The following is a 24,137-nucleotide window of genomic DNA, read 5'->3' as shown; positions in this document are numbered from 1 at the left end:
GTGATTATTTGACTTGAATAAAAATGTTACCCTACGACATGGACACATCATGTGTTTTGCTTTGTGCTCTGTATTCCCTTAGAGATAGGCATAACTGGAGTTTGGTCAGGGTATTTTCTTCTTGGTAATTTTAACTAATTTTAATGCTAACTAAAGGGTAACCTAATTTTACTGTATTCATAATGTTGTGCAACCATCACCACTCTCTGATTAGTGAACATTTCCATCACCTCACAAAGAAACCCTGTACCTGCTATTAGTCACTCCCAATTCTCCCTTTCCTTTGGCAAATGTTAATTTGCTTTTCTGTCTCTGTGGATTTGCCTGTTCTGGACATTGCCCATAAATGGAATCATACAATATGTGGCCTTTTGTGTCTGACATCTTTCACTTAGCATAATGTTCCAAGGTTTTATCCCTATTGTAACATGTATCAGTATTTCCATTCCTTTTTATATGCTTTTGATACATTACTAGATTTGGTTTTCTAATATTTTGTTAAGGATTTTTGCATCTGTATAAATGAGTGACCAGTAATTTTTTCTTCCTTGCCCTTTCTTTGCCTGGTTTTGATATCATGGTTTTGGGTTGATAAAATTAATTAGAAGGTGTTTCTTCTGTTTCTCTTTTCTGAGTTTATGTGAGTTTGAAAGTTTGATAGAATTTACTTATGAAACTGTCTGGATCTGGTGATTTCTTTGTAAGAAGGTTCAGTCAGAATTTGTCATTACACCAAAGTTTTCAAATTTATTTAGACTTTATTAAAATAATTACAGTATTCTCTTACCTTTACATTGCTGCATCCATACTTACGTTCCTCTTTTTAATCTGAATGTATTTATGTGTGTCTTCTTTTTTTCTTGATTATTCTCACCAGAGATCAGATTTTTTATTAGCCTTTTCAAATAAACATCACTTTGCTTGCTTAATCTTTCTATTATAAGTTTGTTTTATGTTCAATTCACTTCTGCTTCTCTTTTATTCTACTTCGTTTGCTTTTTAAAAAAATCTATTTTGTTTATTCTGTTATTTTTATAAGATTTCATTTGAAAGTTTAGGTTATTTTATATGAGCATTTGATGCTATGAATTTCCCTAGGTACTATGTTTAATGCTCCTAGAATTTTAATATAGAATACTTTCTTTTTATCATTTACTCCCTTATTTGCATTTTGATTAATTTTACTTTTTAACCCTTGGGTTATTTAGAACTATGTTTTAAAGTTTCTGAAAAGGTTATTTTTAAATTCATGTTTTTAAAAAAATTCATTTTCAGTTTAACTGTAGTAGGTAAGATTGTACGATTTGTGTGATTACTAATTCTCTGATAGTATAAAAGATACATTTTGTGACCTAGTATATTGTCAGTGTTTTATAAATGTTTCCTGTTTGCTTGATAAAAATATATGCTTTGTTATATATAGTATATTATAGTATGTTAATATATTATTAAATCATGCCTATTTCTGTTGCTCACATCTTTTTAAAAAAATTTGCTTGATGGATTAATGTTTAAGGGAGGAATGAGGAAATCTGCATGAGAGAGTGTGCTGAACTCTCTCTGTTATGTTGAGTATGTTCATTTCTTCTTATATAATTCTGCCTATTTTCACTTTATTCTGAGGATATTTTTTAAAGTGCTTAGAAGCTTAAAATTTTTATATCTGTCTAATTGAACCATTTTTCCTTGTCAAGTGATTTTCTTTTATCCTTAATGTTAATTTTAGTTATAAAGTCTAATTTGTCTAATATTAATAGAACTTCACCAGCTTCCTTTTAGGATTTGAGTGTTATTTCTTTTTCCATACTTTTACTTTTGAACTTTTCAGTGTCTTTACATTTAGGCATATCTCTTATAACTAGTATGATTAGGTTTTCAGAAAACCTCTGTCCATCTTTGGCTTTTTGTTGCTAACCTTAGTTCTTTTATAGTTATTTTGGTTATTCATATAATTGGTCTTGCTTCTTACTGTCTCACTCTGCACTTTCTCTTTATCTCACCTTTCCTGTGATTGTTTTTCTCCTATCGCAGAAAATTATATATTTGACTTCTTTCCCTCCTATTATGCCTTATTTTGGATTTTTTTTTCACTGAATGCAAATTTCTTATTTTTTCTTTCTCTATTAATTTGGAAATTATATACACTATTTTTATCCTTTTAATGGTTACATTAAAACTTTTATCATGCAAACTTTAAATTTAAGGTTAAACCATTTTCTTAGCCTTCTCAAAAATAAAAATATTTTCAAACATTTTAACTCTGATACTTACCTGCCTTCCAACTTACGTGCTATGATTGTACAGTGTACAGACAATGTGTGTTTTCACTCATACGGTTATTGCTTTGTCCTTAATTTTTCTTGCATCATAGATCTTTCACCTGGGAATTTCCTTCTGTCTGACATTCATCTTTTAGGAATTTCTTTACAGTATAGTTCTGTTTCATGTCAAACTCATTTTTTTTTTTTTTTAATCTGAAAATTCTTTTATTGCCTTCATTCTTGTAAGATACTTTCACTGGGTGTATAGATTCTAGATTGACAGTTTCTGTTATTGAAGATAACGTTTAATTCTCTTTTGCCTTCCATTACTGTTAAGTCAGCTGTGATTCTAATACTTGGTTTCTTTGTCAGTAACTAGGTTTTTTTTTTTCTTTCTTTCTTTCTTTCTTTAATTTCTGGTTACTTTCAACATCATCTCTTTACCTTTGGTGAATGACAGCTTCAGCACCGTGTTTCTAGTGGATTCCTTATTTATCTTGTTTGGGATTTGTTGGGCTTCAGAGATCAGGGGATTTGTGTCTTTGATCAGTTCTGGAAAATTCTCAGCCATTTTTCTTTAAATTGCTTCTGTCCCATGTACTCTCTTTCTGGGACTTGGATTAGATGTATACTGCCTTTTTGTTCTGTCCTCTATGTCTGTGTCTCTTAACTCTCTTTCATATTTTCTATCTCTGCTTCTCTGTGATCTGAAACCAGACAAGATTGAGGTAGGTAAATATGAAAGCCAGATTTGCCAGCATGGCAAATACTAATTTTAGCCCTGGGATCCAGACACTGAGCCTTGGATCCAACCCAAGATAGGAGTGTTGCAACTGAGATGTTTTCATGAAGATTAAGATCCTTGAGAGACTAAAGCATACCATCTGGCCTCCTGGCAGATGCAAATCCAGACGTTGTATGAAGGAAAGCAACCCCAGTTTAAGGCCTAAGGATCCTTTAGTATTAGGTTCAACGGAATATGAGTTCATAAAAATAAAGAAATAAGCTACCATGAGTGAAAGCACAAATACAACAAATTTCATATTTGGATATCCAGAGACTTCAGATACAAGGAATTTTTTTTCTTTGCTTGAACTTAAAATGTATTCAAATACACATTTGGTTAAATTGACTTGGGATTCAGTTTTATTGTAACAGGAGGGCCCTTTGGACATCTAGTCTGCCATAGTGGCCTAAGTGGAAGACTAGTAGAATTTTTTTTACTTACTAGTTAATAATTAAAGTCTTGAAGTAATGGTCATACTCTTATGAAGTTTTTTTTGCAGAGCTTGAGAATAGCTTCTTTTAAAGTTATTAGGATCTGTTGTTTTTTTCCAAGTTGATAAAAGATGTTTGGAAAAGATTATATGGAATGATTCAAAAAATGGTTATTTAAGACATCTTGAATAAGATGAAAATTAGAGTCTGTATATATTGTGTCATGACAAACCAGCTTAGATATTTTTACATATTAGAAATAGAGCATTATTTTGTATACGTTAAAAAAAAAGAAAAATATATCATTGTTTTTCTTGGTGTTATGTGTTCCATTTTTTTTTAACTTTAATTACCAATATTTCTTCTACCCTTTTCTGCCCTGGAATTTTTAGGCGTAATATTCATGGGGTAAGCAAAGAAAAAATAACAAGAATGTTGGAACACTATCAGCGTTTTGTTTCAGTGCCAATAATCATGAGTTCTTCAGTTCCAGAGAAAATTGAACGTATTGAGTTGTGTGCATATTCTTGTGAGGACAGAAGTACTAGGTAGGTTAAAGTCCCTGTGTACAAAAATTCAATTTGAAATATAATTTAAAAAATAATTTTGTAGCTTGTGAAATCACTGCCAAATAACTTTAAAAATAAAAATAGATGTTTGTTATTTGTTGAGTTTAGATCATTGTCTTACCTGAAACAAGATATATATGGTTAGCAAGAGAAGTAAATTTATGTAAGCAATGACATGGGATTTTGTGGGTCCCAGGGTTTGTGGGTCCTCAGGGTTTTGTGGGTCCATGTTTATACTGTGAATACTCCTGCTTTCTTTGTGTAACTTCCCACTATTCCAATATTTACTGGTTATCGCCTGTCATTATTTTGTGTTTCTTTAGGTATTAGTGAAAATACTCTTTCAAGTTAGTATTATAAAAATTGATCATTAATGAAATGCTTTGAATAAGTAATACAAGTCATAGCCTTTTGAAAGTTTGCAATCCAGCATGGTACTGATTCTGTTAAACATTTAGGACATATAAACAATTGAATAAGTAGGTGAGTTAAAGAATAACCTTAAATATAGATAGAAGTCTAAATCGCCCATACTTTTTGATGATAAGGGCTGGTGAATCTCTATTAAAAAAGGAGATGGGAAGAGAAAATTCATAAATGCTCTTTTATTGAGGAGCAGTGTTGCAAAGTGGTTTAGAGCATGGCTCCTGAGCTGTTTCCTGGCTTCAAATTCCAAGGCTTTGTAATCTTTGACAAATTATAGAATCTCTCTATACTTCAGCTCTTCATTTCTAAAATGGCAATCATAACACTTTGTTCATAAGAATTTCATAAGGATTATGAATTAATACTTAAAAGGGACTTAGAATAGCATCTGGCATGTAGAAAACTCAGTGTTAGATGTTATTTCAGTTAGGAAGCTTCATGAGAGAGGTGGGACTTTGAGAGCTCCTGGAATAAAGAGAGAAAGGAAGATGAGTTGATAAATTGACTAAGGAAAAAGTATTGAAGTTGAAAGTGTAATGATTAGGCAAAAGTGCTGTTGAGTCTGAAATTAACATTGAGGATGGTTTTAAAAATTTAACAGGTGACATTTCAAATGACAGCTCTCCTCCCTTTCTCTCATTTCTCTTAGTTGTGCAAATCATGTTGACTCTTCGTGACTTTGTAAATGAAGCTTAAGTATTTTCCTCTGTAGCAAATGACAGATGTTAATAGAGGCAGACCTAGTTTCACACATATTAAGCTTAAATGGTTCTGAGAGAAGCCAGGTGTCCTCTTCTGGGAACAAATTTAGAACCTTTAATATTTAATGCATATGAACACCTTAACTGAAAATCTCATGTTTTTTATTCGAAAAAAGTTTGAGTGCTTCCTATATGCCAAGCATTGTGTTAGGTGTTAGGGTTACAATGAAAGGATGTGTTCATAATGTACTAGGAAAAGATCACGATTAGCTTTTATAATTTTAATTAATGTAGTTTATTTATAGAAGTTTTAGAAGAAATGTTAAGTGTCTTGTCTTTCAGTGAAATGCTTTTTTAATTTAAATCATAATGTTAATAGCAACATTAAGAGACTTCCTTATAATACTGTAAAAAAAATCTTACAGCCCAAGAGACAATGAAGATATTACCTCTGAAAAAGAAGAAAATGTTTTATCCTCATCTTTGAAGCATCTAGAGTTAACTGAAGTGAAGAAACTTGAAGGGACCAAAGAAACTATATTACCTGAGAATGTTACATATCTGTCTAATGCAGATTTAAACAAAGGAAGAAGAGAAATAAGTGGTATGAATCCTAACATTCAGAGTGCTTTCATTCAGGAAGTTTCAGACATGTATTTTTCTGATTCTGAAAGCAAAGGACAAGCAACAGAAAAAAGTGAGAAAGAAGAGCAAGTAGAAATGGCTTCTGAAAAAGAATATAGTAAAACTGATGCTGATAGTTTTGTAGAGAGAGTGTCACCAAGTATTTGCTATGGTGAAAATAATCAAGACTATGATCTTTCAAATACTATACCATTTCAAAATGAAAAATCTTCACCTGGTGAAATATTGGAAGAAAGAGCCATGGTAAAGAAAAAAGCCTTTGGAAAACCAAAAAGCAAATCAACTTTGGAAAAGTTCCCAAGACATGAGCTATCAAATTTTGTTGGTGATTGGCCAGTTGATAAGACTATTGGTCAGAGGACAAAAAGGAACCGAAAAACTGAAAAAACTTCATCTGTACAAAGTGACAAAAAGTATAATCGCCCTCAGACACGCAAAGTATTAGATAATAGTCTATCTGTGAATATTGATCACATCCAGCAGCCAGAATCTCCACATGAAAGTACAGAGGAGGACAAGAAATCACAGTATGATGATGCTTCAGAATCTTTCAGTCACTCTCAGTTTGATCTGTATAAAAATACTGAAAAACAATCATTCAGCATTGTGGGTGACTGGCCTTCATCTGATTCTTTAGCTCAGAGAGAGCACAGATCAAGAATGCCAAAAGACAGCTTAAAGGAACCCAACCTAGAATTTGGAACTAATGACAGTTTGAATGAAATAGCCTTCTACACAGCACATGAGGCCTGTTGGGGCACAAGCCCTGAAGAACTAAAAACACTGGGTAGTTCCAGTTCTACTCTAGGAAGTTCTGAATCGCTATCCAGTGAAATGGCCTGTGAGAATAAAACTTGTCCAAGTAAAAAGATTCATAGACAAAACACATTGTCTCTTACTTTTACCAATAGTGGGCCAACTATTCCTGGAGTAGTAGGACCACAAACTTTAGCAGAATTTCCAGACGGAAAACTTAAGAAAGTCCCTGGAATAGAAGAAGGCATGTGTACCCAGACTGAACCACAGGATTTTGCTCTCTTATGGAAAATAGAAAAGAATAAAATTAGTGTTTCAGATTCTGTGAGAGTATTAACCGGACGATTAGATGGATTTAAACCAAAAGCTTTCAATATTAGCACAAAATTAGACATTCAAGAAACAATTCCGTATAGGGTAATGTATGATAAAAGCACATATGTTGAAGAAAGTGAGCTCACCAGTGCTGATGAATCTGAAAATCTTAACATTCTTTGTAAACTCTTTGGGTCCTTTTCATTAGAAGCCCTAAAAGACTTATATGAGAGGTGTAACAAAGATATTATTTGGGCTACAAGCCTTTTGTTGGACTCTGAAACTAAATTATGTGAGGATACTGAATTTGAGAATATCCAAAAATCATACGATGAAGCACAAATTGGGCCGTTTTCTCTGGGATTAAATTTGAAGGAAATTATTAGCCAAAGAGGAACCTTGGAGGATTCTATTTCTTCTGTGCCAGAATTTGACCATGGCACTGTTGTCAGTAACACTAATGTGCAGTCTACCTGTGATTCAGAAAAGGGACACTCAGAGCAGGCAGAAATAAGAGCTATCACTACTGAAAAACCAGGATTCATAACAGATTTATTTCCTAATGCCACTACAGATCTAAAGAATACTAATGAAGTACTTCCTGGTAGTCAGGCAGAACTTCCAGGTTTATATAACATTAAGCAGCCTTTTCCAGGGACTATAAAAGCTGCTACTGCTAACGATGTGAGGGACATGGAGAAGAACCTAGAAGTCACAGAGATTGGAGACAGTATACATTCTTCTTTGAATTTGTCTGATGTTTTAAACTCTGTATCGAGCACTTCAAATCTGGAGTTAAATGAAGAAGTTGATTTTACTGACTCTTTTGAAATAAAGAAAAATGAAAATCTTCCTAAGACTTATGTGAAATTTCCAAACACTGAAGAATTTATGAATGAAGATGAACAGGAAATGGAAAAAATTCTAATGGCTGAGAGTACTTTGTCAGCTGGAGTTAGTGAAGAAGATAAAACTGAGATGTTGAATCCCATGCCAATGATGGCCAAATCTCTGACCATAGACTGTTTGGAATTGGCATTACCTCCTGAGCTGGCTTTTCAGCTCAATGAATTATTTGGCCCTGTTGGTATTGATTCAGGTAAAGAAAAAGATTACCTAAATATGTATCTTTGTGTGAATAGAAACAGATTCAGGGTTCTATCTCCATTTTGAAATTATGTTCTATGTTAACTGAAATATACCTTATTTTTGACACATTTGTTTATAGAGTATTTCAAAAAAATGTAATTTAAAGAAATAGTATTTATATGGAGTTTGTGTCCATCCCTGCATATGTTGAAAGTTTTCTGGGTATTTACCTCATACTTATTTGCAGAGTTGAACCTTTTTGAATCTGTGGTGCTACTCCAGATATACTTAAGGCAAGACTAATTTCTTAGAACACACTTCTTGAAAAGTCTTGACTAATGGAAATGAATATCTTAAATATATTCAGGTAAACTGATGGACAGGAATAACTTAAATATATGAAGCATTGTATAATTGCACCCACCACTGTGAAAACAGTGACATAGCACATAAAAAAATTATTCTAGGAGCTTTAGAACTAGAAATATAGGTTAGTAGTAATATGAATTAGTTTTATGATGCATAAGGTGGTTGAGTATGTTTTCTCAAAATGTATAATGAGTAATGATTATATTTTCTTTTCTTTTTTCCCTCCTCACAAGGGTCTCTAACAGTTGAGGATTGTGTGGTTCATATAGATCTGAATCTGGCTAAAGTGATTCATGAGAAATGGAAAGAATCTGTAATGGTTGGTAGGCTTCTTTTTATAAAGAGCTCCTTTTGTGTTCACTTTGCTCTTAATAGAATCTATTGTATGAAAGATTTCTATTGAATTTTGACTTTGAGAGAGAATGAATTTTTATCAGTAAATAGGTTACTGATATTTTTCCTCTTTCTAGTATTTTTGATTATTTCCAGTTGGGCCAAATTATATAACTAATGATGGAGCTCAATATGATTGTTGACTTTTTTTAAGAGAAAAAATCATAAATAGTTTTTACTCTAAAGACTTGTAGCACTGATTGATTAAATTTCAAAAACTGCTAAAAAAAACAAAACAAAACCAGTCTAAGCTCTGTAAGTGGCAAAAATATATTAATATAGTCCTACTTCATAATCTTATCTAGTTTTATTGTTTTACTTAGATTTGGCAAGGACAGTTGATAGTTTTACAAGGAGAAGTGATTTCTAGAGAAAAATAATATAATCTTATTTTATAATGCACCCTCCTTTGCCAATCCCCTGTCCTGCATTTGTGTTTAGGAGCGACAAAGACAAGAAGAAGTATCCTCTGGCAAGTTTACGCGAGGTAAAGCACATATTTTTACTTCTAATGTTCTTGTCATGATGTTGAAACTTGGTGTATGTGTACGAATTTTAATGCATTATTAAATATACTGCCACAAAATGTGTTACCCAAGAATTTGGATTTGAAATTAAAGTTCTTTCAAAATATTTAACATTTAATATTGAAATAAAATAAAGCTAGAAGAACTAAAAAGCACCCGTAATTAACTTTCTTGAGTGCAGTGGACCACCTGTGGTGTCCTCTAATACGTATAGTCAGGGTATTGCCTGTTTAAGATTTTGTTCTGGTTCGAGAGCACTAACATGTTCATGTGTTTGATTGAGAGCATCATTCAGTTGTTACTTGGTTATTCAAAATTTTTACTGATGTTAATATTATTAGAGCACAAAAGTCAGCCTGCTTTTGTAACATCTGCCAAATTGACAATATTTGATTCCAGACAACTATTTAGGTAGTGTTGTCAGTGATGAGTGCAGGGTGGCGGACCTGTTAATGGGCCTCCTTTTGTGCATGTTTCCTTCAGACGCCTCTTTTATACGCCTCACACTAGGACTCCAGGTTGAAGATTCTTTGGGTGTGCTTTAGTTGTAGCTTCAAGAGCTAAAGCTATTTGAGAGCTAGAGGTACTGGAAGGGTATCAGAGTTTATGTGGATGGCAGTATTTGCTGTTTCTTTATTCTCTGGGAAAGCAAAGGAATGTATAAAATATGCTGCTACCCTTAGAGATGCTGAAATATTATACATTAAATCTTGTTATTGTGAACTTCTTAGAATGTTCAGTTTCTTCCTTGTGTTGAATATATCATTTGTTCAGTATTTATTTGTTGTGTGCCTCTAGTGGGTTGCAGGTTTGCCAGAATATTGGTCCTTTCAGTCCTTGGAGTGGCTGAGCAGAGCTGACCAGAGCTACTCTAGCTGGTCACTACCACCGGGCTACAACTCCCTTTGTTTACCAATGTATGTGTGTGTCATTTTTTCTGTGTTGATGTGATAAAAAAAAAAAAAAAAGGAGTTGGGGGGGCACTTGGGTAGCTCAGTTGGTTTGATCTTGATTTCAGCTCAGATCATGATCTCCCAATTCTTGGGATTGAGCCCTTTGTTGGGCTCCACGCTGACAGCACGGAGCCTGCTTGGGATTCTTTCTCCTCTCTCTCTGCCCCTCTCCTCCAGCCTGCACACACTCGCTCTTGCGTGCGCGCGCTCTCTCTCTCTCTCACTCTCTCTCTCTCAAAATAAATATTAGAAAAAGTAGAAAGTATTGAGTTGATTTACAATGATACCCACATCCTTGCTCATTTGAAACATTTATACATACGTCTCGTTTGCAATTATGTGACTATCTATTTTGAAACCTCAGAGTTATGTTATAGAAGCTAGAAATAAAAAATCATGTTTCTTTGGTCTTTCTGAGGTAGTTGTAACAGAATGAGTAATGCTTAATTTGTATATTTATTGGTGAGGGTCTGACACTATTTATACTGCTTTTGTAGATCCTTCCCTGGTTGGGAGTATTGGTCTTGATAATCCTGAACAAAAGTCATCTCAGAGAACAGGCAAAAAATTACTGAAGACTTTAGCAGCACCTGAAATGCTACCCTTATTGGATCATTGGAACACTCAAACTAAAAAAGTGTCACTCAGAGAAATAATGTCAGAAGAAATTGCCTTACAGGAAAAACATGATTTGGTATGAGTTAGTATTAAGCCTTAACCATTAAGCCTTTGTCTCTGACTCTAGGTTGATTGTATGTTTACTTTGTGATTTTCATTTAATTCTGAATTTTCTAGTCTGGAATCTGTATTTAACCTGATTGAAGTTAATGTTAAAATTGAAAATTGTTTTGAAGTTTGAAGCTGGAGGTTTTTGCCTCTGGGAGATTAGTTGATATTCTATAAAAAAATAAAAGAGCCTGTCTGTACGAAACTGTTATTTTAGATTTAATTTTGCAGGTGATTAAGCTGCATTTTTTTGGCTTTTAGTATTTACTTCTATAATTCTTTAATTTTAGAAAAACATGAAAGAAATCTTTCATTTAAAGATAATTTTATTCATAAATCAGTAAAAAGAAATGTTTGTCTTGCTATTAAAGAACTATCCCAACTTCAAAACAAAATTTTTTAGAGAATTATTTTAGAAACTTATGAATTTGAATTAAGAAATTGAATACTCTTCTTTTTGTAACTTTCAGTCAAACAAGTTCAAACAGAAACTTTATTTTGAGTTTTATTTTTGTTCCTTATTCAGCATATCAGATTTTATGAGGCCATAAGTGAATTTGGTTTCTTTTGCATTTCTTCTCAGCCTTTTTTGGAATTCTGAAAATTAGTATTAGAAAATTTCAAAATCAAAAAGGAGAAGAACTTAGAGGTTATTTAGTCCAGTTCTCAAAGAAAAGAAATAATTCTTAGATGTATCTAAAACATTTTACTTACTTTCTTACTCATTTGACTCTTCAAAAGGAGCACCTTTATATTTGGCTGAAATACATAGAATTGGGGCATAGGAAGAATGATGGGATTCTTCTACCTTCGTATTTATTTTTCCCAGTTATTTTGTGAATTAAATTGGGAATATGTTACCATTGTTGCATGTTTACATAGTCCAAGGAGCAGTCTCTTTGGTAACGTCTTATAATGTAGTGTTCTTTCAAATATCCTCTTCATTTATATATGTAATAAATTGGAGAAATGTATTTTCTTAAAAATAAGGAAATCTCATAACTTATGCCCAAATGGTGTGACACCTTTACCTGAAACTCCATTTTTAATGCTGAAACTATGGTTCTAATCTGTCTTTTAATTAATTTCTCAGTGTAATAGTGAACAAATGAGTACCTTCACTTCCCAACTTAATGCATTTTTCTTTTTTCTATCAGTGAATTTTGCTTATCTTTCTATGGGTTGGGTAAATAGAAGCTGAACTTACTTGGTCCCAAGGATACTTCTCCTTAGGTAGAGCCTCAGTAAGAGAATTTCTTACTTAATGCTTTATTTTCACTCTTCATCTCCAAAGCAGAAATACACTTTGTATTTTTTTAAGCAAAGAATATAAAATAAACATTAGGCATAATATATGAGTAGAATAAGGTCATGAGTTTTCAGTTCATTGATGAGACCTTAGAATTTGTAGTTTAGAAACTCTGTGACCTGGTAGGGTGCTAGTAAATCTGATCACTGAATTTTTTAGTAAATTCAGATTATAATGTGTATCTTAAATAAAACATGAAATATTTTTAATTCATTCTTGAGGTGGCTTGTTTCCATTACTCTTGTGATGTGTGATGTGTTCAGCTTTACCAGTCCCTTTTACTGGTCAGATTGTCACCTGTTGTGAATCCTCTTTTGTTGTTTGGTATTATAAATGACCTAAATATGTTAAGGTTGTCCTAGATGATTGCAATTTTTATATTTTCAGAGTCACCTTTGAAATTTTATAGGAAGTTATTTTTCAGATATTAGCATCTTGCTAGCAAACAAAAATATTCTGTACCTACATCACAACGTCAACAAATTGTCTCAGAGTTAGAAATCACTTTAAGAATGTTTACCACATTCCTAGGTTAGAATTTAAAAAGCACATTTTTAAGAAAGTTCTTTAGTTTGGCAATTTAAATGGATCCAATTGTAACTTGTGAGAAAACAAGAATTAGTGACAGGTCTCATACAGTTATTTTGGAGTAAATATGTTTGTGAAAATTTTTAAAATTGTGAATTTTAAGATTTTCTGTCAACCTGAATTTGCAACTTATTTGTACATTGTAGTTTCTGCCCATTGAGGAGAATATGTTTTTGAGGACGTTGTTCACAGCATCACACAGTGTCCCTTTTATGAGGACCCATGGGAGAAATTTCTCTCAGGTCTCAGTACCAGAAAAAGCTGTACTTCTCCTGAGCAACTGGTTTGTTTTTATTTTATGGACACTGAGAATCTTTGTTTCCCCCTTTGCTTTGGCCACTAAGAAGCTCAGAACTGAATTTGTGGCCCATCTTTAGCAATTGTACAGGATTTTATGGCATGCATTTATATACTAATTTTATTTGCTAGCTTTATCCTATATTCTTACTTTACTCTCTGACTTCTTCATTTATTTATATCCTGTTTACATATGTGTACATATATCTTCATCTGTTTTATATAATATGTCTGAATATGCTGGGTATGTATATGTGAGAGTATGTGTATATTTATATACACTTGCACACATATATGTACTTGTGTGATTGTGTGTGTATATCAAAGAACAGCTTCAAATATTTTGCAAAAAATGGGATATAAATAAATAGTGCAAGAATACTTATATTACTAATTTCAGTCTTTAATCAGTGAAGAAAGTCTGTGATTGCTTTTAAATGATTAATCTTTTTGCAACAAAATAACCATGCTTTTGGATCAGCATGATTAGTGTTATAAATTCCATCTGAAGGATGATTTTTGTCTTTTTTGTTTGTTTTAGAAAAGGGAGGCACTTATGTTTGAAAAAGATTGTGCCACTAAACTAAAGGAGAAGCAGCTTTTTAAGATATTTCCAGCTATTAACCAAAATTTTCTGGTGGACATTTTCAAGGACCACAAGTGAGTGATAGGATTATCTATAATTTCTATTGTGATGTCATTGAAAGTGTATTATTTTAATTTTTCTGATAACAAGTAATCAGTATATTATAAACAATTAAATGCAATGTACATAATGCAGAAAGTGAGCAGGTTTTGGAAACTGGTTTATAGGCCTCAGTTTTTTTCTCATATATATACTAATGTGTGTGTGCTTTGTATGTGTAAGCCAATTTTTTTTTTTTTTTTTTTTTGGATAAAGGCTTTCTGTGTTATATGTACTGATAGTGTAATCCACCCTGGATGTTAATAATCTCTAAAAGTTTTGGGATCGTGATGGGTAAAATATTTCATTGTTGTTTAAATTTTAATTTTGTGGATTACTAGGAAGGTTGAACCTTTTCAATTAATTTATTTTTCTATTTATTGCTTACCTTTGCCTGTTTTCCATTTGGTTCTTTGTATTTCTTCATTTGTGAGAGCTCATTTTATATGTTATATGTAGTTATCTTTGTTTCTATAGATTATAATTATTATTTTACTCTGATACTTACCTTTTAACCTGGCATATAGTCACTTTGGGCGTATACATGTTTTAATTCATATGTTTTATCAGAAAATCATTTCCTTTATTGTTTCCGAGTTTAATGTCATTTTAGGAAGTCTGTCCTTCCCCAATATTATAAAAATATTTTCTTCAGTGTTTTTAATAGTTAAAAAGTTTTAAATAATCTAGTATTTCCCATTTATCCAGGAGTTTTAAGTTTTCAAAATCCTCTAAATTTTGTGTATGGTATGAGGTAGAGATTTAACTTAATTGTTTTTCCAAATAAGCAACTGGATGAATAGATTATCTTCACCCACTGATACAAAATACAACCACTATTATTTGCTAAATTCCAAAATATACATTTTCCTTTAAAGATTTTTCAGTTCTGTTGAGCTCTTCGTTTGGTCCTGGGTTTCCACCATATTGTTTTAATTATCGTAGTGTTACACACAATGTTTGATGTTTGGCATGTTAGGAATACTTCTGGTTTGAATAATATATATTTCAATCTTAATATATTTCTTAAATTTGTATTTTGGCAAGAGATGTTTTGAATAGATGCCTTTTTATAACTGAGAATCTAATATGGATTTTTCTTTAGTTTATTAGTGTATTTCAATCACAATAGATTTCTAGAATAAAACCTATTTTACCTTCAGATTTTTATTTTTGATTTTTTTTCTTTAAATGCAGTTTAAGAATTGATTGCAGGATTTTTGCACCAGCAATTAAATGAGATTGGTCTGTGATTTTCTGTTCTTGTGTTCTCTTTGGCATATTTTTGGTTTCAGAGTTTTATTTAGTATTAGACTTAATAAAGTAACCTGGAAAGACTGCTGTTTTTCTGTATGCTCTAGAAAGTTTAAGTAAATTAGTACTTTGAAGGTTCTGGAGTTGTACCTTTTTAGAGAGAAGGTCTTCAGCATCTTTCACTATCTTAAGGTTATTGCTTTATTCAGATTGCTTTTTTCATGAGTCTGTTCTGGTAGTTTGTTAGAAAATCAGTTTTACCTTCGTTTTCAATCTTACTGTTGTTAAGTTATATGTAATATTATTTGATAATTAAAAACACTGTTGTGTATTTGATTGTATTCCTTTTTCTTTTCCTAATGTTTTTATTTTTCTGTGTTCTGTTTTTGCTCTTTATCAGATTGGCCCTTTTACGAATTTGCATGTTACCCTTGTGCAGGCGACATGCAAATCTTCTCTGTATCTTTCCAATGTTAGTATGTGTGCTGCTGGAGCGAGCACCAGATTGATCCTTTTAAAGAACAAGCTCTTCTTTTATTGATCAAAGTCTATTTTATATTTGTAATCATTTATTTTTGTTTTTAATTTTTGGCATTTCCTTTCTATTTTTGATAATTCCTTTCTCTTAAAATTTGTTGATGTATTTTCAACTTTTTGGCTAGTTTGTTTCCTTTCAGTCTTTAATAACAAATACACTTACGGGCATTAATTTTTTCTTTCTATCATGTTTTTATATATATGTAATACTTTGATTTTGATATGTAGTATTTTCATTTTTATTATTTTTAAAATAATCTCTAATTCAGATTGATTTTCTCATTTACCCAAGGCTTTTTAATTTTCTAAATGGTTTAATGGCTTTGGTGGTGAGTGAGGTGAGGGTTATTGCTTATTTTGTTTTGTTTTATTGAGGTACAAGAATGTGGCCTGGAAGAGTTCTTTTTGAAATTTAAGATTTTCTTTGTGGTTTAATACATGATCAGTTTTTATAACTATTACATGAAAGTGCTTTTGAAAAAGAATATTCTCTGCTGAGTATGTAGAGTTCTAAGCATGTCACTTAAATCAAGTTTTTAATGTTATTATTCCAATCCACAATTTCCCTATTTGTTTTTGCTACCTAACTTGCTGTTTTCTTAGAGTTATGTGTTAAAATCTCCCCAGGGGGTGGGGTGGGGGGTGGGCATGGGGATTAGGGGAGTGGCACTGGTATATGGCAACTCTCCTTTATAGGGACCTGGGGCAAGAAGGCCAGTTGTAAAAAACCGAGTTGTGGGTCCCCAGACAAGGTAAGGGGGACGGAGTGAGTCCTTCCTGGGGATGCCCAGAGTGATGGGTTAGTCCGGCCCATCAGGGTAGATGGTCAGTTGCCTCCATTTGTTTTCCAGCAGCTGTATAGTTTTTTCAGTTAGTAGTAGCTTCACCATCATCCTGGTAAGAAGGGTAAGTGGGTTCAGTTACTGAGAATATGCCTACAGTACAATGTTCCAGGACCATATTCCTCTAGCATCACTAATGGAAGATACTGCCTTCCAGCCCCCTGAGTAAGCAAGCCCGTAATTTTAAGGGCTATTTAGGATGTGGATAGTTGCTGGTAGCTTCTACCCCTAGGAACCTCTGTTTGTTTTGTTGAGCATATCTGAGGCAGCAAGATCAGGGCTAAAGTGGAATTGGTAGTTCAAAATGGTTCTCCATCAAAGGTTGTCTTCATTAAATTGAAGAAGAACAAAATGTCACACTACTTAGGGGAACTATCATATTTCACAAATATTCCTTTCTTGTCAGCCCTTAATTACCTGGTCATTGGAAGAGATCAGAGGCATATAGCCTGAAATAATGAGCAGTATAAAATCATTTATAATTTGCTTTGAAATGAGTTTCTTTAGATATTGGAACATGAGTGTTTCAAGTCTTTGTCAATTTGTAGAATTTGATACTGCCTGCAATATAGAATCACTGTGAAAATATGCATGAATAATTAGGGGTGAGAGGTAGGATAGTGTTTTACTTTTTCCTTTCTGTGTCCCTGCTTAGAGTTTCTCTGACTAGAACCTTACGGTTTAAGTAAAAAGTAAAATTTGACACAATAAAAATGTCAGTTTAAAGATCTTTTGTCTGATGTTTGAAGGAAACTGAAACCATGTGTGAATCCAGCAAGAGACCTAAGAAGTATAGGTGATAAAATGAAAGTAAGATTTGTTGTGGATAATCAATCTGTAATAAAAGATCAGACAGTGAATTAATTATCAATATGTTACCTTTTGGTATTAATTTAAGAAATTAGTTTTGGGGGGCTTATTGTTTCCTTCTTATCACTCTTGAGTCTTTGAGATACATAAAGTTAGTGTTTAAAACTTAGAAATGAGCCAATTTTTCATATTTTAAAATGTTTGAAGTGTTGCTTATGTTAATGTTTTCATATAACTTTTTTTTTATTGACATCATATTTATAACTCTCTACAGCTATTCATTAGAACACACAGTCCAGTTTCTAAACTGCGTTCTTGAAGGAGACCCTGTGAAAACAGTTGTAGCGCAAGAGTTTGTTCATCAAAATGAGAATGTCACTTCTCATGCTACACAGAAGTCTAAGGAGAAAAAGGTAGTTACTTATTTTTTATTATAAAGTAAATAATTTCATATGAAAATGTAATTGGTTTGTTGATGTAATTTAATGATTATTTCTCACATTTTAACTAGATTGGAAATTTAACCACCAGTAGCATATTTCATTTAGGTGGGATATCTGTTCAAAATAATGAATTTGTAGCCGATTATGATTTTTTTATTCAATGTCATTGTGTATGGTAAGCACTTGAATTTCTATAACTTTCTGTATAGACTCTACACAGTAGCATATGGGGCTTAATTGAATAACAATGGGGTGGTGCTATGGTGGGTTTTAGGATGTAAATATGTTAAATATCTAGGCAGAAAATTTTAACTATTTGAGAATCTGCCAAATTTTTATCCAAAGTGGCTCTACCATTTTATGTTCCCGCCAGCAATGTATGAGGGTTACAATTTACCCACATCATCTCTGACACTTGTTAATATCTGTCTTTTTGATTATAGCCATCTTAGTGGCTGTGAAGTTGTCCTAAGGGTACATGGGATTTGTTTTAATCAGATATGGTAAGATACCTAGACATGGAAATGTTATGAAGGAAGAAATTTATTATACTCACAGATCTCTAGAAACAGGAGGCATGGCCTGCCATCCAGGGCCACCTGGAGAAGAACCAGGGTCAGTCAGGAGACAGGGAGCAGAGTGGAAATGTGGGCAAGAGCCTTTTTTGTGGTTTCTGTGGGGAGGAATAGGTGAGGCAGGGTAAACAGGTTTAAGATTGGCTAGTTTGAACAGTTTCAGCGGGCTCTGGGGAGTAGGAACTGTCCCTGGTGTTCTGGTATCTGGCATGGGTGATTAGACAATGTGGATGGTGACCCTGAGGTTGAGAACCCCATAAAGGAAGTAGTTGAGGGTATGAACTCTAGGTTGGTGGGTTTACATATGTAAGGTATGCTAGCAGATGAGTTGTTTGCTATCTCTCAGAATTGGCTAACCCCAGGGTTCGGGGTACTGCCTCTCTAGGGGTTAGCAAGGCCCTGGATGTCAAAGCATCAGAAAACAGGAAATAAAAGAAATGGTTAATAAAGAATCTCCTTGTCATTTTGATCTGCACTAGTCTTCAGGGAAGACTAGTGATGTTGAACACTTTTTCATGTGCTTATTGGACATTTGTATATCTTCTTTGAAGAAATGTCTATTTATATTCCTTGCCCATTAAAAAAAGTTTTTTTATTTTTGAGTTGTATGAGTTCTTTATATAGTCTAGATACGAGTCCCTTACCAGACATATGATTTGTAAAATTTCTCCCATGTTGAGGGTTGTCTTTTTGCTCTTGATGGTGTCTTTTATTTGGAGCACAAGAGTTTTAATTTTGATGATGTGCAGTTTATCTTTTTTTCTTTTGTTGCTTGTACTTTTGGTGTCATATTTAAGAAACCATTGCCTAATCCAAGGTCGTGAAGTGTTTTTGTTTTTCATGTTATATAGTAATTTTTTTGTTGTTTGTTTTTATATTTTCTTCTAAAATATAGTTTTATAGTTTTAGTGCTTGTCATGTTTAGATCTTTGATCCATTTTGAGTTAATTCTTTAAAAAAATTTCTTTTAATGTTTATTTTTGAGAGGGGAGGGAGGGAGAGAAAGAGAGAGAGACTGAGCGTGAGCGGGGGAGGGGCAGAGAGAGAGAGAGACACACACACACACACACACACACACACACACACACACACACACATTCTGAAGCAGGCTCCAAGCTCTGAGCTGTCAGCACAGAGCCTGATGTGGAGCTTGAACTCACGAACTGTGAGATCATGACCTGAGCCGAAGTCGAATACTTAACCACCCAGGCTCCCCTGAGTTAATTTTGTATATGGTATATGTAGATAGGTATCCAATTTCATTCTTTTGCATGCAGATATCCAGTTGTCACAGCACCGCTTGTAGCAAAGATTGTTCTTGCCCCATTTAATTTTCTTAGCACCCTAGTTGAAAATGAATTGACTATAAGTTTATTGCTAGACTGTTATTTCTGTTCCATTGATCTGTATGTCTGTCATCATACCAGTTTCACACTGCCTTGATTACTGTAGGTTAGTAGTTAAGATTTAAATAGGGAAATGTGAGTTTCCAACTGTGTTCTTTTCTCAAGATTGTTTTGCCTCTTCTGGTCCCTTTGTAGTTCTCAACTTGCCATTTTCTGCAAAGAGGGTTTTGTTTTCTTTTGTTTTTTTGTTTTTGTTTTTTTTTAGTTTATTTATTTATTTATTTTTAGTAATCTCTACACCCAATATGGGGCTTGAATTTATGACCCTCTTATCAAGAGCATGCTCTTCCAACTGAGCCAGCTGGAATTTTTATGTGAAATGTATTGAGTCTGTAGATTAACTTGAGGTGTATTGCCAGCTTAACAATATTGGGTTCAGTCCATGAACATGGAGTATCTTTCAATTTACTTAGGTCTTAATTTCTTCAACATTGTATTGTAGTTTTGAGTGTAAATTTTGCATGTGTTTTGTTAAATTTATTTCTAAGTTACTTTATTCTTTTTGATGCAGTTATAAATTAAGTTGTTTTCTTAATTTTATTTTTGGATTGAACATTATAAGTGCATAGAAATATAATTGATTTTGTATATAAATTTTGTGTTAGCTTCAGGCTTTTTTTTTTATCATCTGTTATTCTTATTAATTAAGACCACCAGGGATAACTTGTGTTCAATATATCACCATCACTTTATTGATATATAGGATTCAGTTAATTTTTGTATTCATGTGATCTGTTAGTGCTAAATATGCCTGTGTTCATCATGGGTAGATAGGTATCATATTTCATAAGATGCAGAGAGGATACAAGTTGATGATGAGACTGTCAAGGCCAAGTGGGAATGAAGATTATTTCTTCTTTCTCCTGATAATAGAGCAAGGGACTTTGGGTCATTATGGTGATAGAGGAGGTGATGAGAAGAAGTTGTGCCTGCTCAAAATGGCAGATGTTCAAATAAGAAAAGTAGATTTTGTGAGTTATGTAGACATTGGCCAAAAGGTAGACTTTAAGTTATTCTGAGGATTATTCTTAGCTTTTTTTCACAAAATATAGGCAGGTATCATAATGCTGATAAAAATATTTTAACATTTGTGAGCAGAATACTCTGTCTTTGATATCCTAGGACCCGAAGGGACCACAGATACTAAAGGGGAGTATCCTGGTATCAGTAATATTTTGGCTTATCTATTTTCAAGGAACTAACATTTAAAACTGTGTTTTATTAATACTACTATTTTTCCTTTTACCCTTTAATAAAATTTATAAGTTTGTTAACCATGGGAGATGGTTTTGGTATTATAGTACATAAGTGGCACTAATGAGGTGAATTCTTAGGAAGCATATATTTCACTTGGCCCTTGTTAATGAGGTTATAATAAACCATATCAGTATGAAGTGGATATAAAAAAATCATAGTTTTATTTTGAAAAAGGGTAGCTATTTGAGAAAGTATCTCTCTTATATACTGTTTTTTTTTCTTTTTAAAAGAATAAGAAAGGGTCTCTTCCCAGAGAACCAAATGTGATTTGCATTTTTTAGTATGAACACCAACAGAGACTCTAATGCTATGAAACATTTATGTTCATACTGTAAGCACTGTGGCTTTTCAAAAGTCATGGAAAGCATTTTTATTAACCCCTCCTTTAAAATGTTTGATTTTTACCAGAGATTCAAGCCATCTACTCATGGAATATTTAAACATTAATATGAAACAAGCTTGTGATTAAGTACGGACAAGAGTGACAAAAGGATGTGTGTGGGTCCTATGAATATTCTGATGTGAGAGAGAGCCTTGTGTTCTTTCATAAAATAAGTTGGGTATTTGTTGTAAAAGTAAATCAACTGTGTATTTACAGATTTTTGACTTCGGTAATGAGTTGGAGGATGATGATATCTTTATTCTTTAACTTGTTTTAAACCTCTAGAATTCTAGGGGCTAAATAAGCAAAGTGTAATGAATAAAAAGAATATACAGTCAATTACTATATTTTAGACCAGTTCCCCCCCCCCCCCCCCAACCTTTTGTGACTTCTGACTCTACTCACAGGCAGGAAATTTGAAAAAATGGTCAATTGGTAATATGTGTATTATATAATATATACATATAATTTAAATGTAATATTTAATATATATTAAATGCTATTACCTTAAAAAATTAAAGTGGCATTTTCTTAAAGATTGTAGAGTACCTTATAATTATAATCTTTGATAATATTTCTAATTTAATGACAATTTTCAGTTTTTAGAAATTTAACGTATACCATTTAATTTACTTTCAGTTATATCAGAAAAGCATGATTTGTTTAAGATATTGAAGATTATATTTTTGGGGGGGATTTTGGGATTGAGTTTATATAAAATGTTCATTAAATTACTTCGTATGGCACCTGATACTTGGAATTCTTTTAAGCTTTTAAAAAAAATCCATTTAAACTATAATATTTAATCCCCACTCCTGCCCCCCAGTGACACACTAAGGGTTAGGGTTTGCGAGCAGTTGTCCCTGTTTGCGAGCAGTTGTCTGCAAATAGCACTTTAAAGTATGTGATAAATGAAAAACCAAACTGGACATAGAAGTCACTATATTTTGCTGTTTTTTAAACACTGACTTTTGATATTTTAGACACATCTTCAGAAACATGCAATTTTTCTATTTGGTGGGGAGTATTTGAGGCATAATTATTTTCAGTACTTTGTGTTTTAGAGTTACTTTTGCTTGTATAATTTAAGGGTGTATTTTGGATGACAGTTACTTGATAGATGATTTTACAAAAGGCTCAGAAGTCAACACTACCATAGTGGCTAGTTGGTAGTGACCTGCCCCATAAACCTACTTATAATTTTTACTGTTAGCTATGGTCACTCTATATGCCCTTCTGTTTTAAAAAGAATACTATTTAGTTATTTTATTGATTGTTTTTTAAAACACATAAATTGAAATATGCCATTACTACCTTCAGTGATTAGACTTTTTGAATGGGTTTACAAACTAGAATTTGGTAAATTTTGCATTTGATAAATGAGTGTTATTCTTTGAATAGTGTTTGTTTTCTCTTTTGGCTTGATTTTGTGACCTAATTATATTCTGATAATTTTAGAGAACTTTTCAACATCTTCTAAGATAAGAGTGGTTAAAGGAGAGGTGCCCTATAGCATGAAAAAATGATAGCCACGAAATGCATGACTTACTAGGTAGACTCTGGGGAGAGTCTGTTTTCTGAGAAGAAACAAAAAATGATAGAGGGGCCCCTGGCTGGCTCAGTTAGTAGAGCATGCAACTCTTGATCTCAGAGTTGTGGGTTAGAGCCCCACTTTGGGTATAGAGATTACTTAAAATTAAAATCTTAAAAAAAAATAGTAGAGCCCAATTTTCACATACATTTTCTGAACGTAAAGCCTGTATTTTTCTACTTTCTTTGTATTTTACTCATTGTGTAACATCTTACAGGCCAAGAAATCAAAAGAGACTGAAGATATACCAAGTGAACCATCTTTCCAGGATTTTGAGTATCCAGAGTATAATGACTACAGGGCAGAGGCTTTCCTTCATCAACAGAAGAGAATGGAATGCTACAGCAAAGCAAAAGAAGCTTACCGGATGGGGAAAAAACACGTTGCCACGTTTTATGCCCAGCAGGTAAAAAGGAAAACTGATTACTGTTTCTTTGTTCCTTACGATGTCTGAATAATCTTAAAGCAGGTGATACTCGTATTGTGACTAGATCAAGTTATTCTGGGGAATGTAGATTATATAGGTGACATAAGGTATCCTGATATATAAGAAATGTATGGTTCTGAGAATTATGTCTCCTTTGAAATGCTCAATTTCTGTGGTTCCTTTTGCATTTGTGACTTACATGAATTACTTTTTATTCTGACCGTCCATATTTTCTTTTAGGTTAAATTCTGTCATTCAGTACTACTTCTAAACAGATACAGGTTTTCTGAAGGAAAGACAGCAGAATGTTAATATTGACCACCTCAGGGTGGAATTACAGAGACCTTGTGCTTTCTATCATGTTTGAATTTTTAGTAATGTTATCACTTAAAAAAATTTTTTTTTTAATTTTTATTTATTTTTGAGAGACAGAGAGAGAAAGCGAGCAGGGGAGGGACAGAGAGAGGGAGACACAGAATCTGAAGCAGGCTCCAGGCTCTGACCTGTCAGCACAGAGCCTGATGCGGGGCTTGAACCCGCGGACCATGAGCTCATGACCTGAGCTGAAGTTGGACACTTAACCAACTGAGCCATCCAGGCATCCCAGTAATGTATCACTTTTATGGTCTGAAAAAGAAAGTTACATTAATATCTTTCAGGGAAGTAAAATTTCGACTCAGGCTTATTGGACATGGTATTACAAGAAACCTGTCTGATTTCCTTTTTAGCTTTGTGGTTCCATATGGCTTACTTTTTGTGATTGTGTAAAGAAAGACATCAAACTGG

The 24,137-nt window shown here is 33.1% G+C and overlaps 1 protein-coding gene and 1 non-coding gene across 13 annotated transcripts in view; one reads left to right on the top strand and one right to left on the bottom strand.

Moving 5' to 3' along the window:
* N4BP2 (NEDD4 binding protein 2) overlaps positions 1-24,137 on the top strand; it is an 82,596-nt gene that overhangs the window by 41,660 nt on the left and 16,799 nt on the right. For 10 of the 12 annotated variants that reach the window (XM_047855315.1, XM_047855314.1, XM_047855313.1 and 7 more), the window contains 8 exons: positions 3,872-4,027; positions 5,601-7,990; positions 8,583-8,668; positions 9,184-9,229; positions 10,720-10,916; positions 13,684-13,802; positions 17,545-17,683; positions 23,142-23,330. In XM_047855315.1, coding sequence (XP_047711271.1) covers positions 3,872-4,027; positions 5,601-7,990; positions 8,583-8,668; positions 9,184-9,229; positions 10,720-10,916; positions 13,684-13,802; positions 17,545-17,683; positions 23,142-23,330 — 3,322 coding nt within the window. Of the gene's footprint in view, positions 1-3,871; positions 4,028-5,600; positions 7,991-8,582; positions 8,669-9,183; positions 9,230-10,067; positions 10,247-10,719; positions 10,917-12,991; positions 13,129-13,683; positions 13,803-17,544; positions 17,684-23,141; positions 23,331-24,137 lie in introns of those variants that run through there. The other 2 variants (XR_007151480.1, XM_047855317.1) reach the window with 2 other exon arrangements.
* Positions 15,476-15,582, bottom strand: LOC125165029 (U6 spliceosomal RNA). The gene has a single exon (XR_007151936.1). It is a non-coding gene; the product is annotated as a U6 spliceosomal RNA (small nuclear RNA).

Source organism: Prionailurus viverrinus, chromosome B1 (genome assembly GCF_022837055.1).
Source record: "Prionailurus viverrinus isolate Anna chromosome B1, UM_Priviv_1.0, whole genome shotgun sequence".
Taxonomy (NCBI): Eukaryota; Metazoa; Chordata; class Mammalia; order Carnivora; family Felidae; genus Prionailurus; species Prionailurus viverrinus.
The sequence above is the reverse complement of the archived record's forward strand: the minus strand, read 5'-3'. Positions and strand labels throughout refer to the sequence as shown.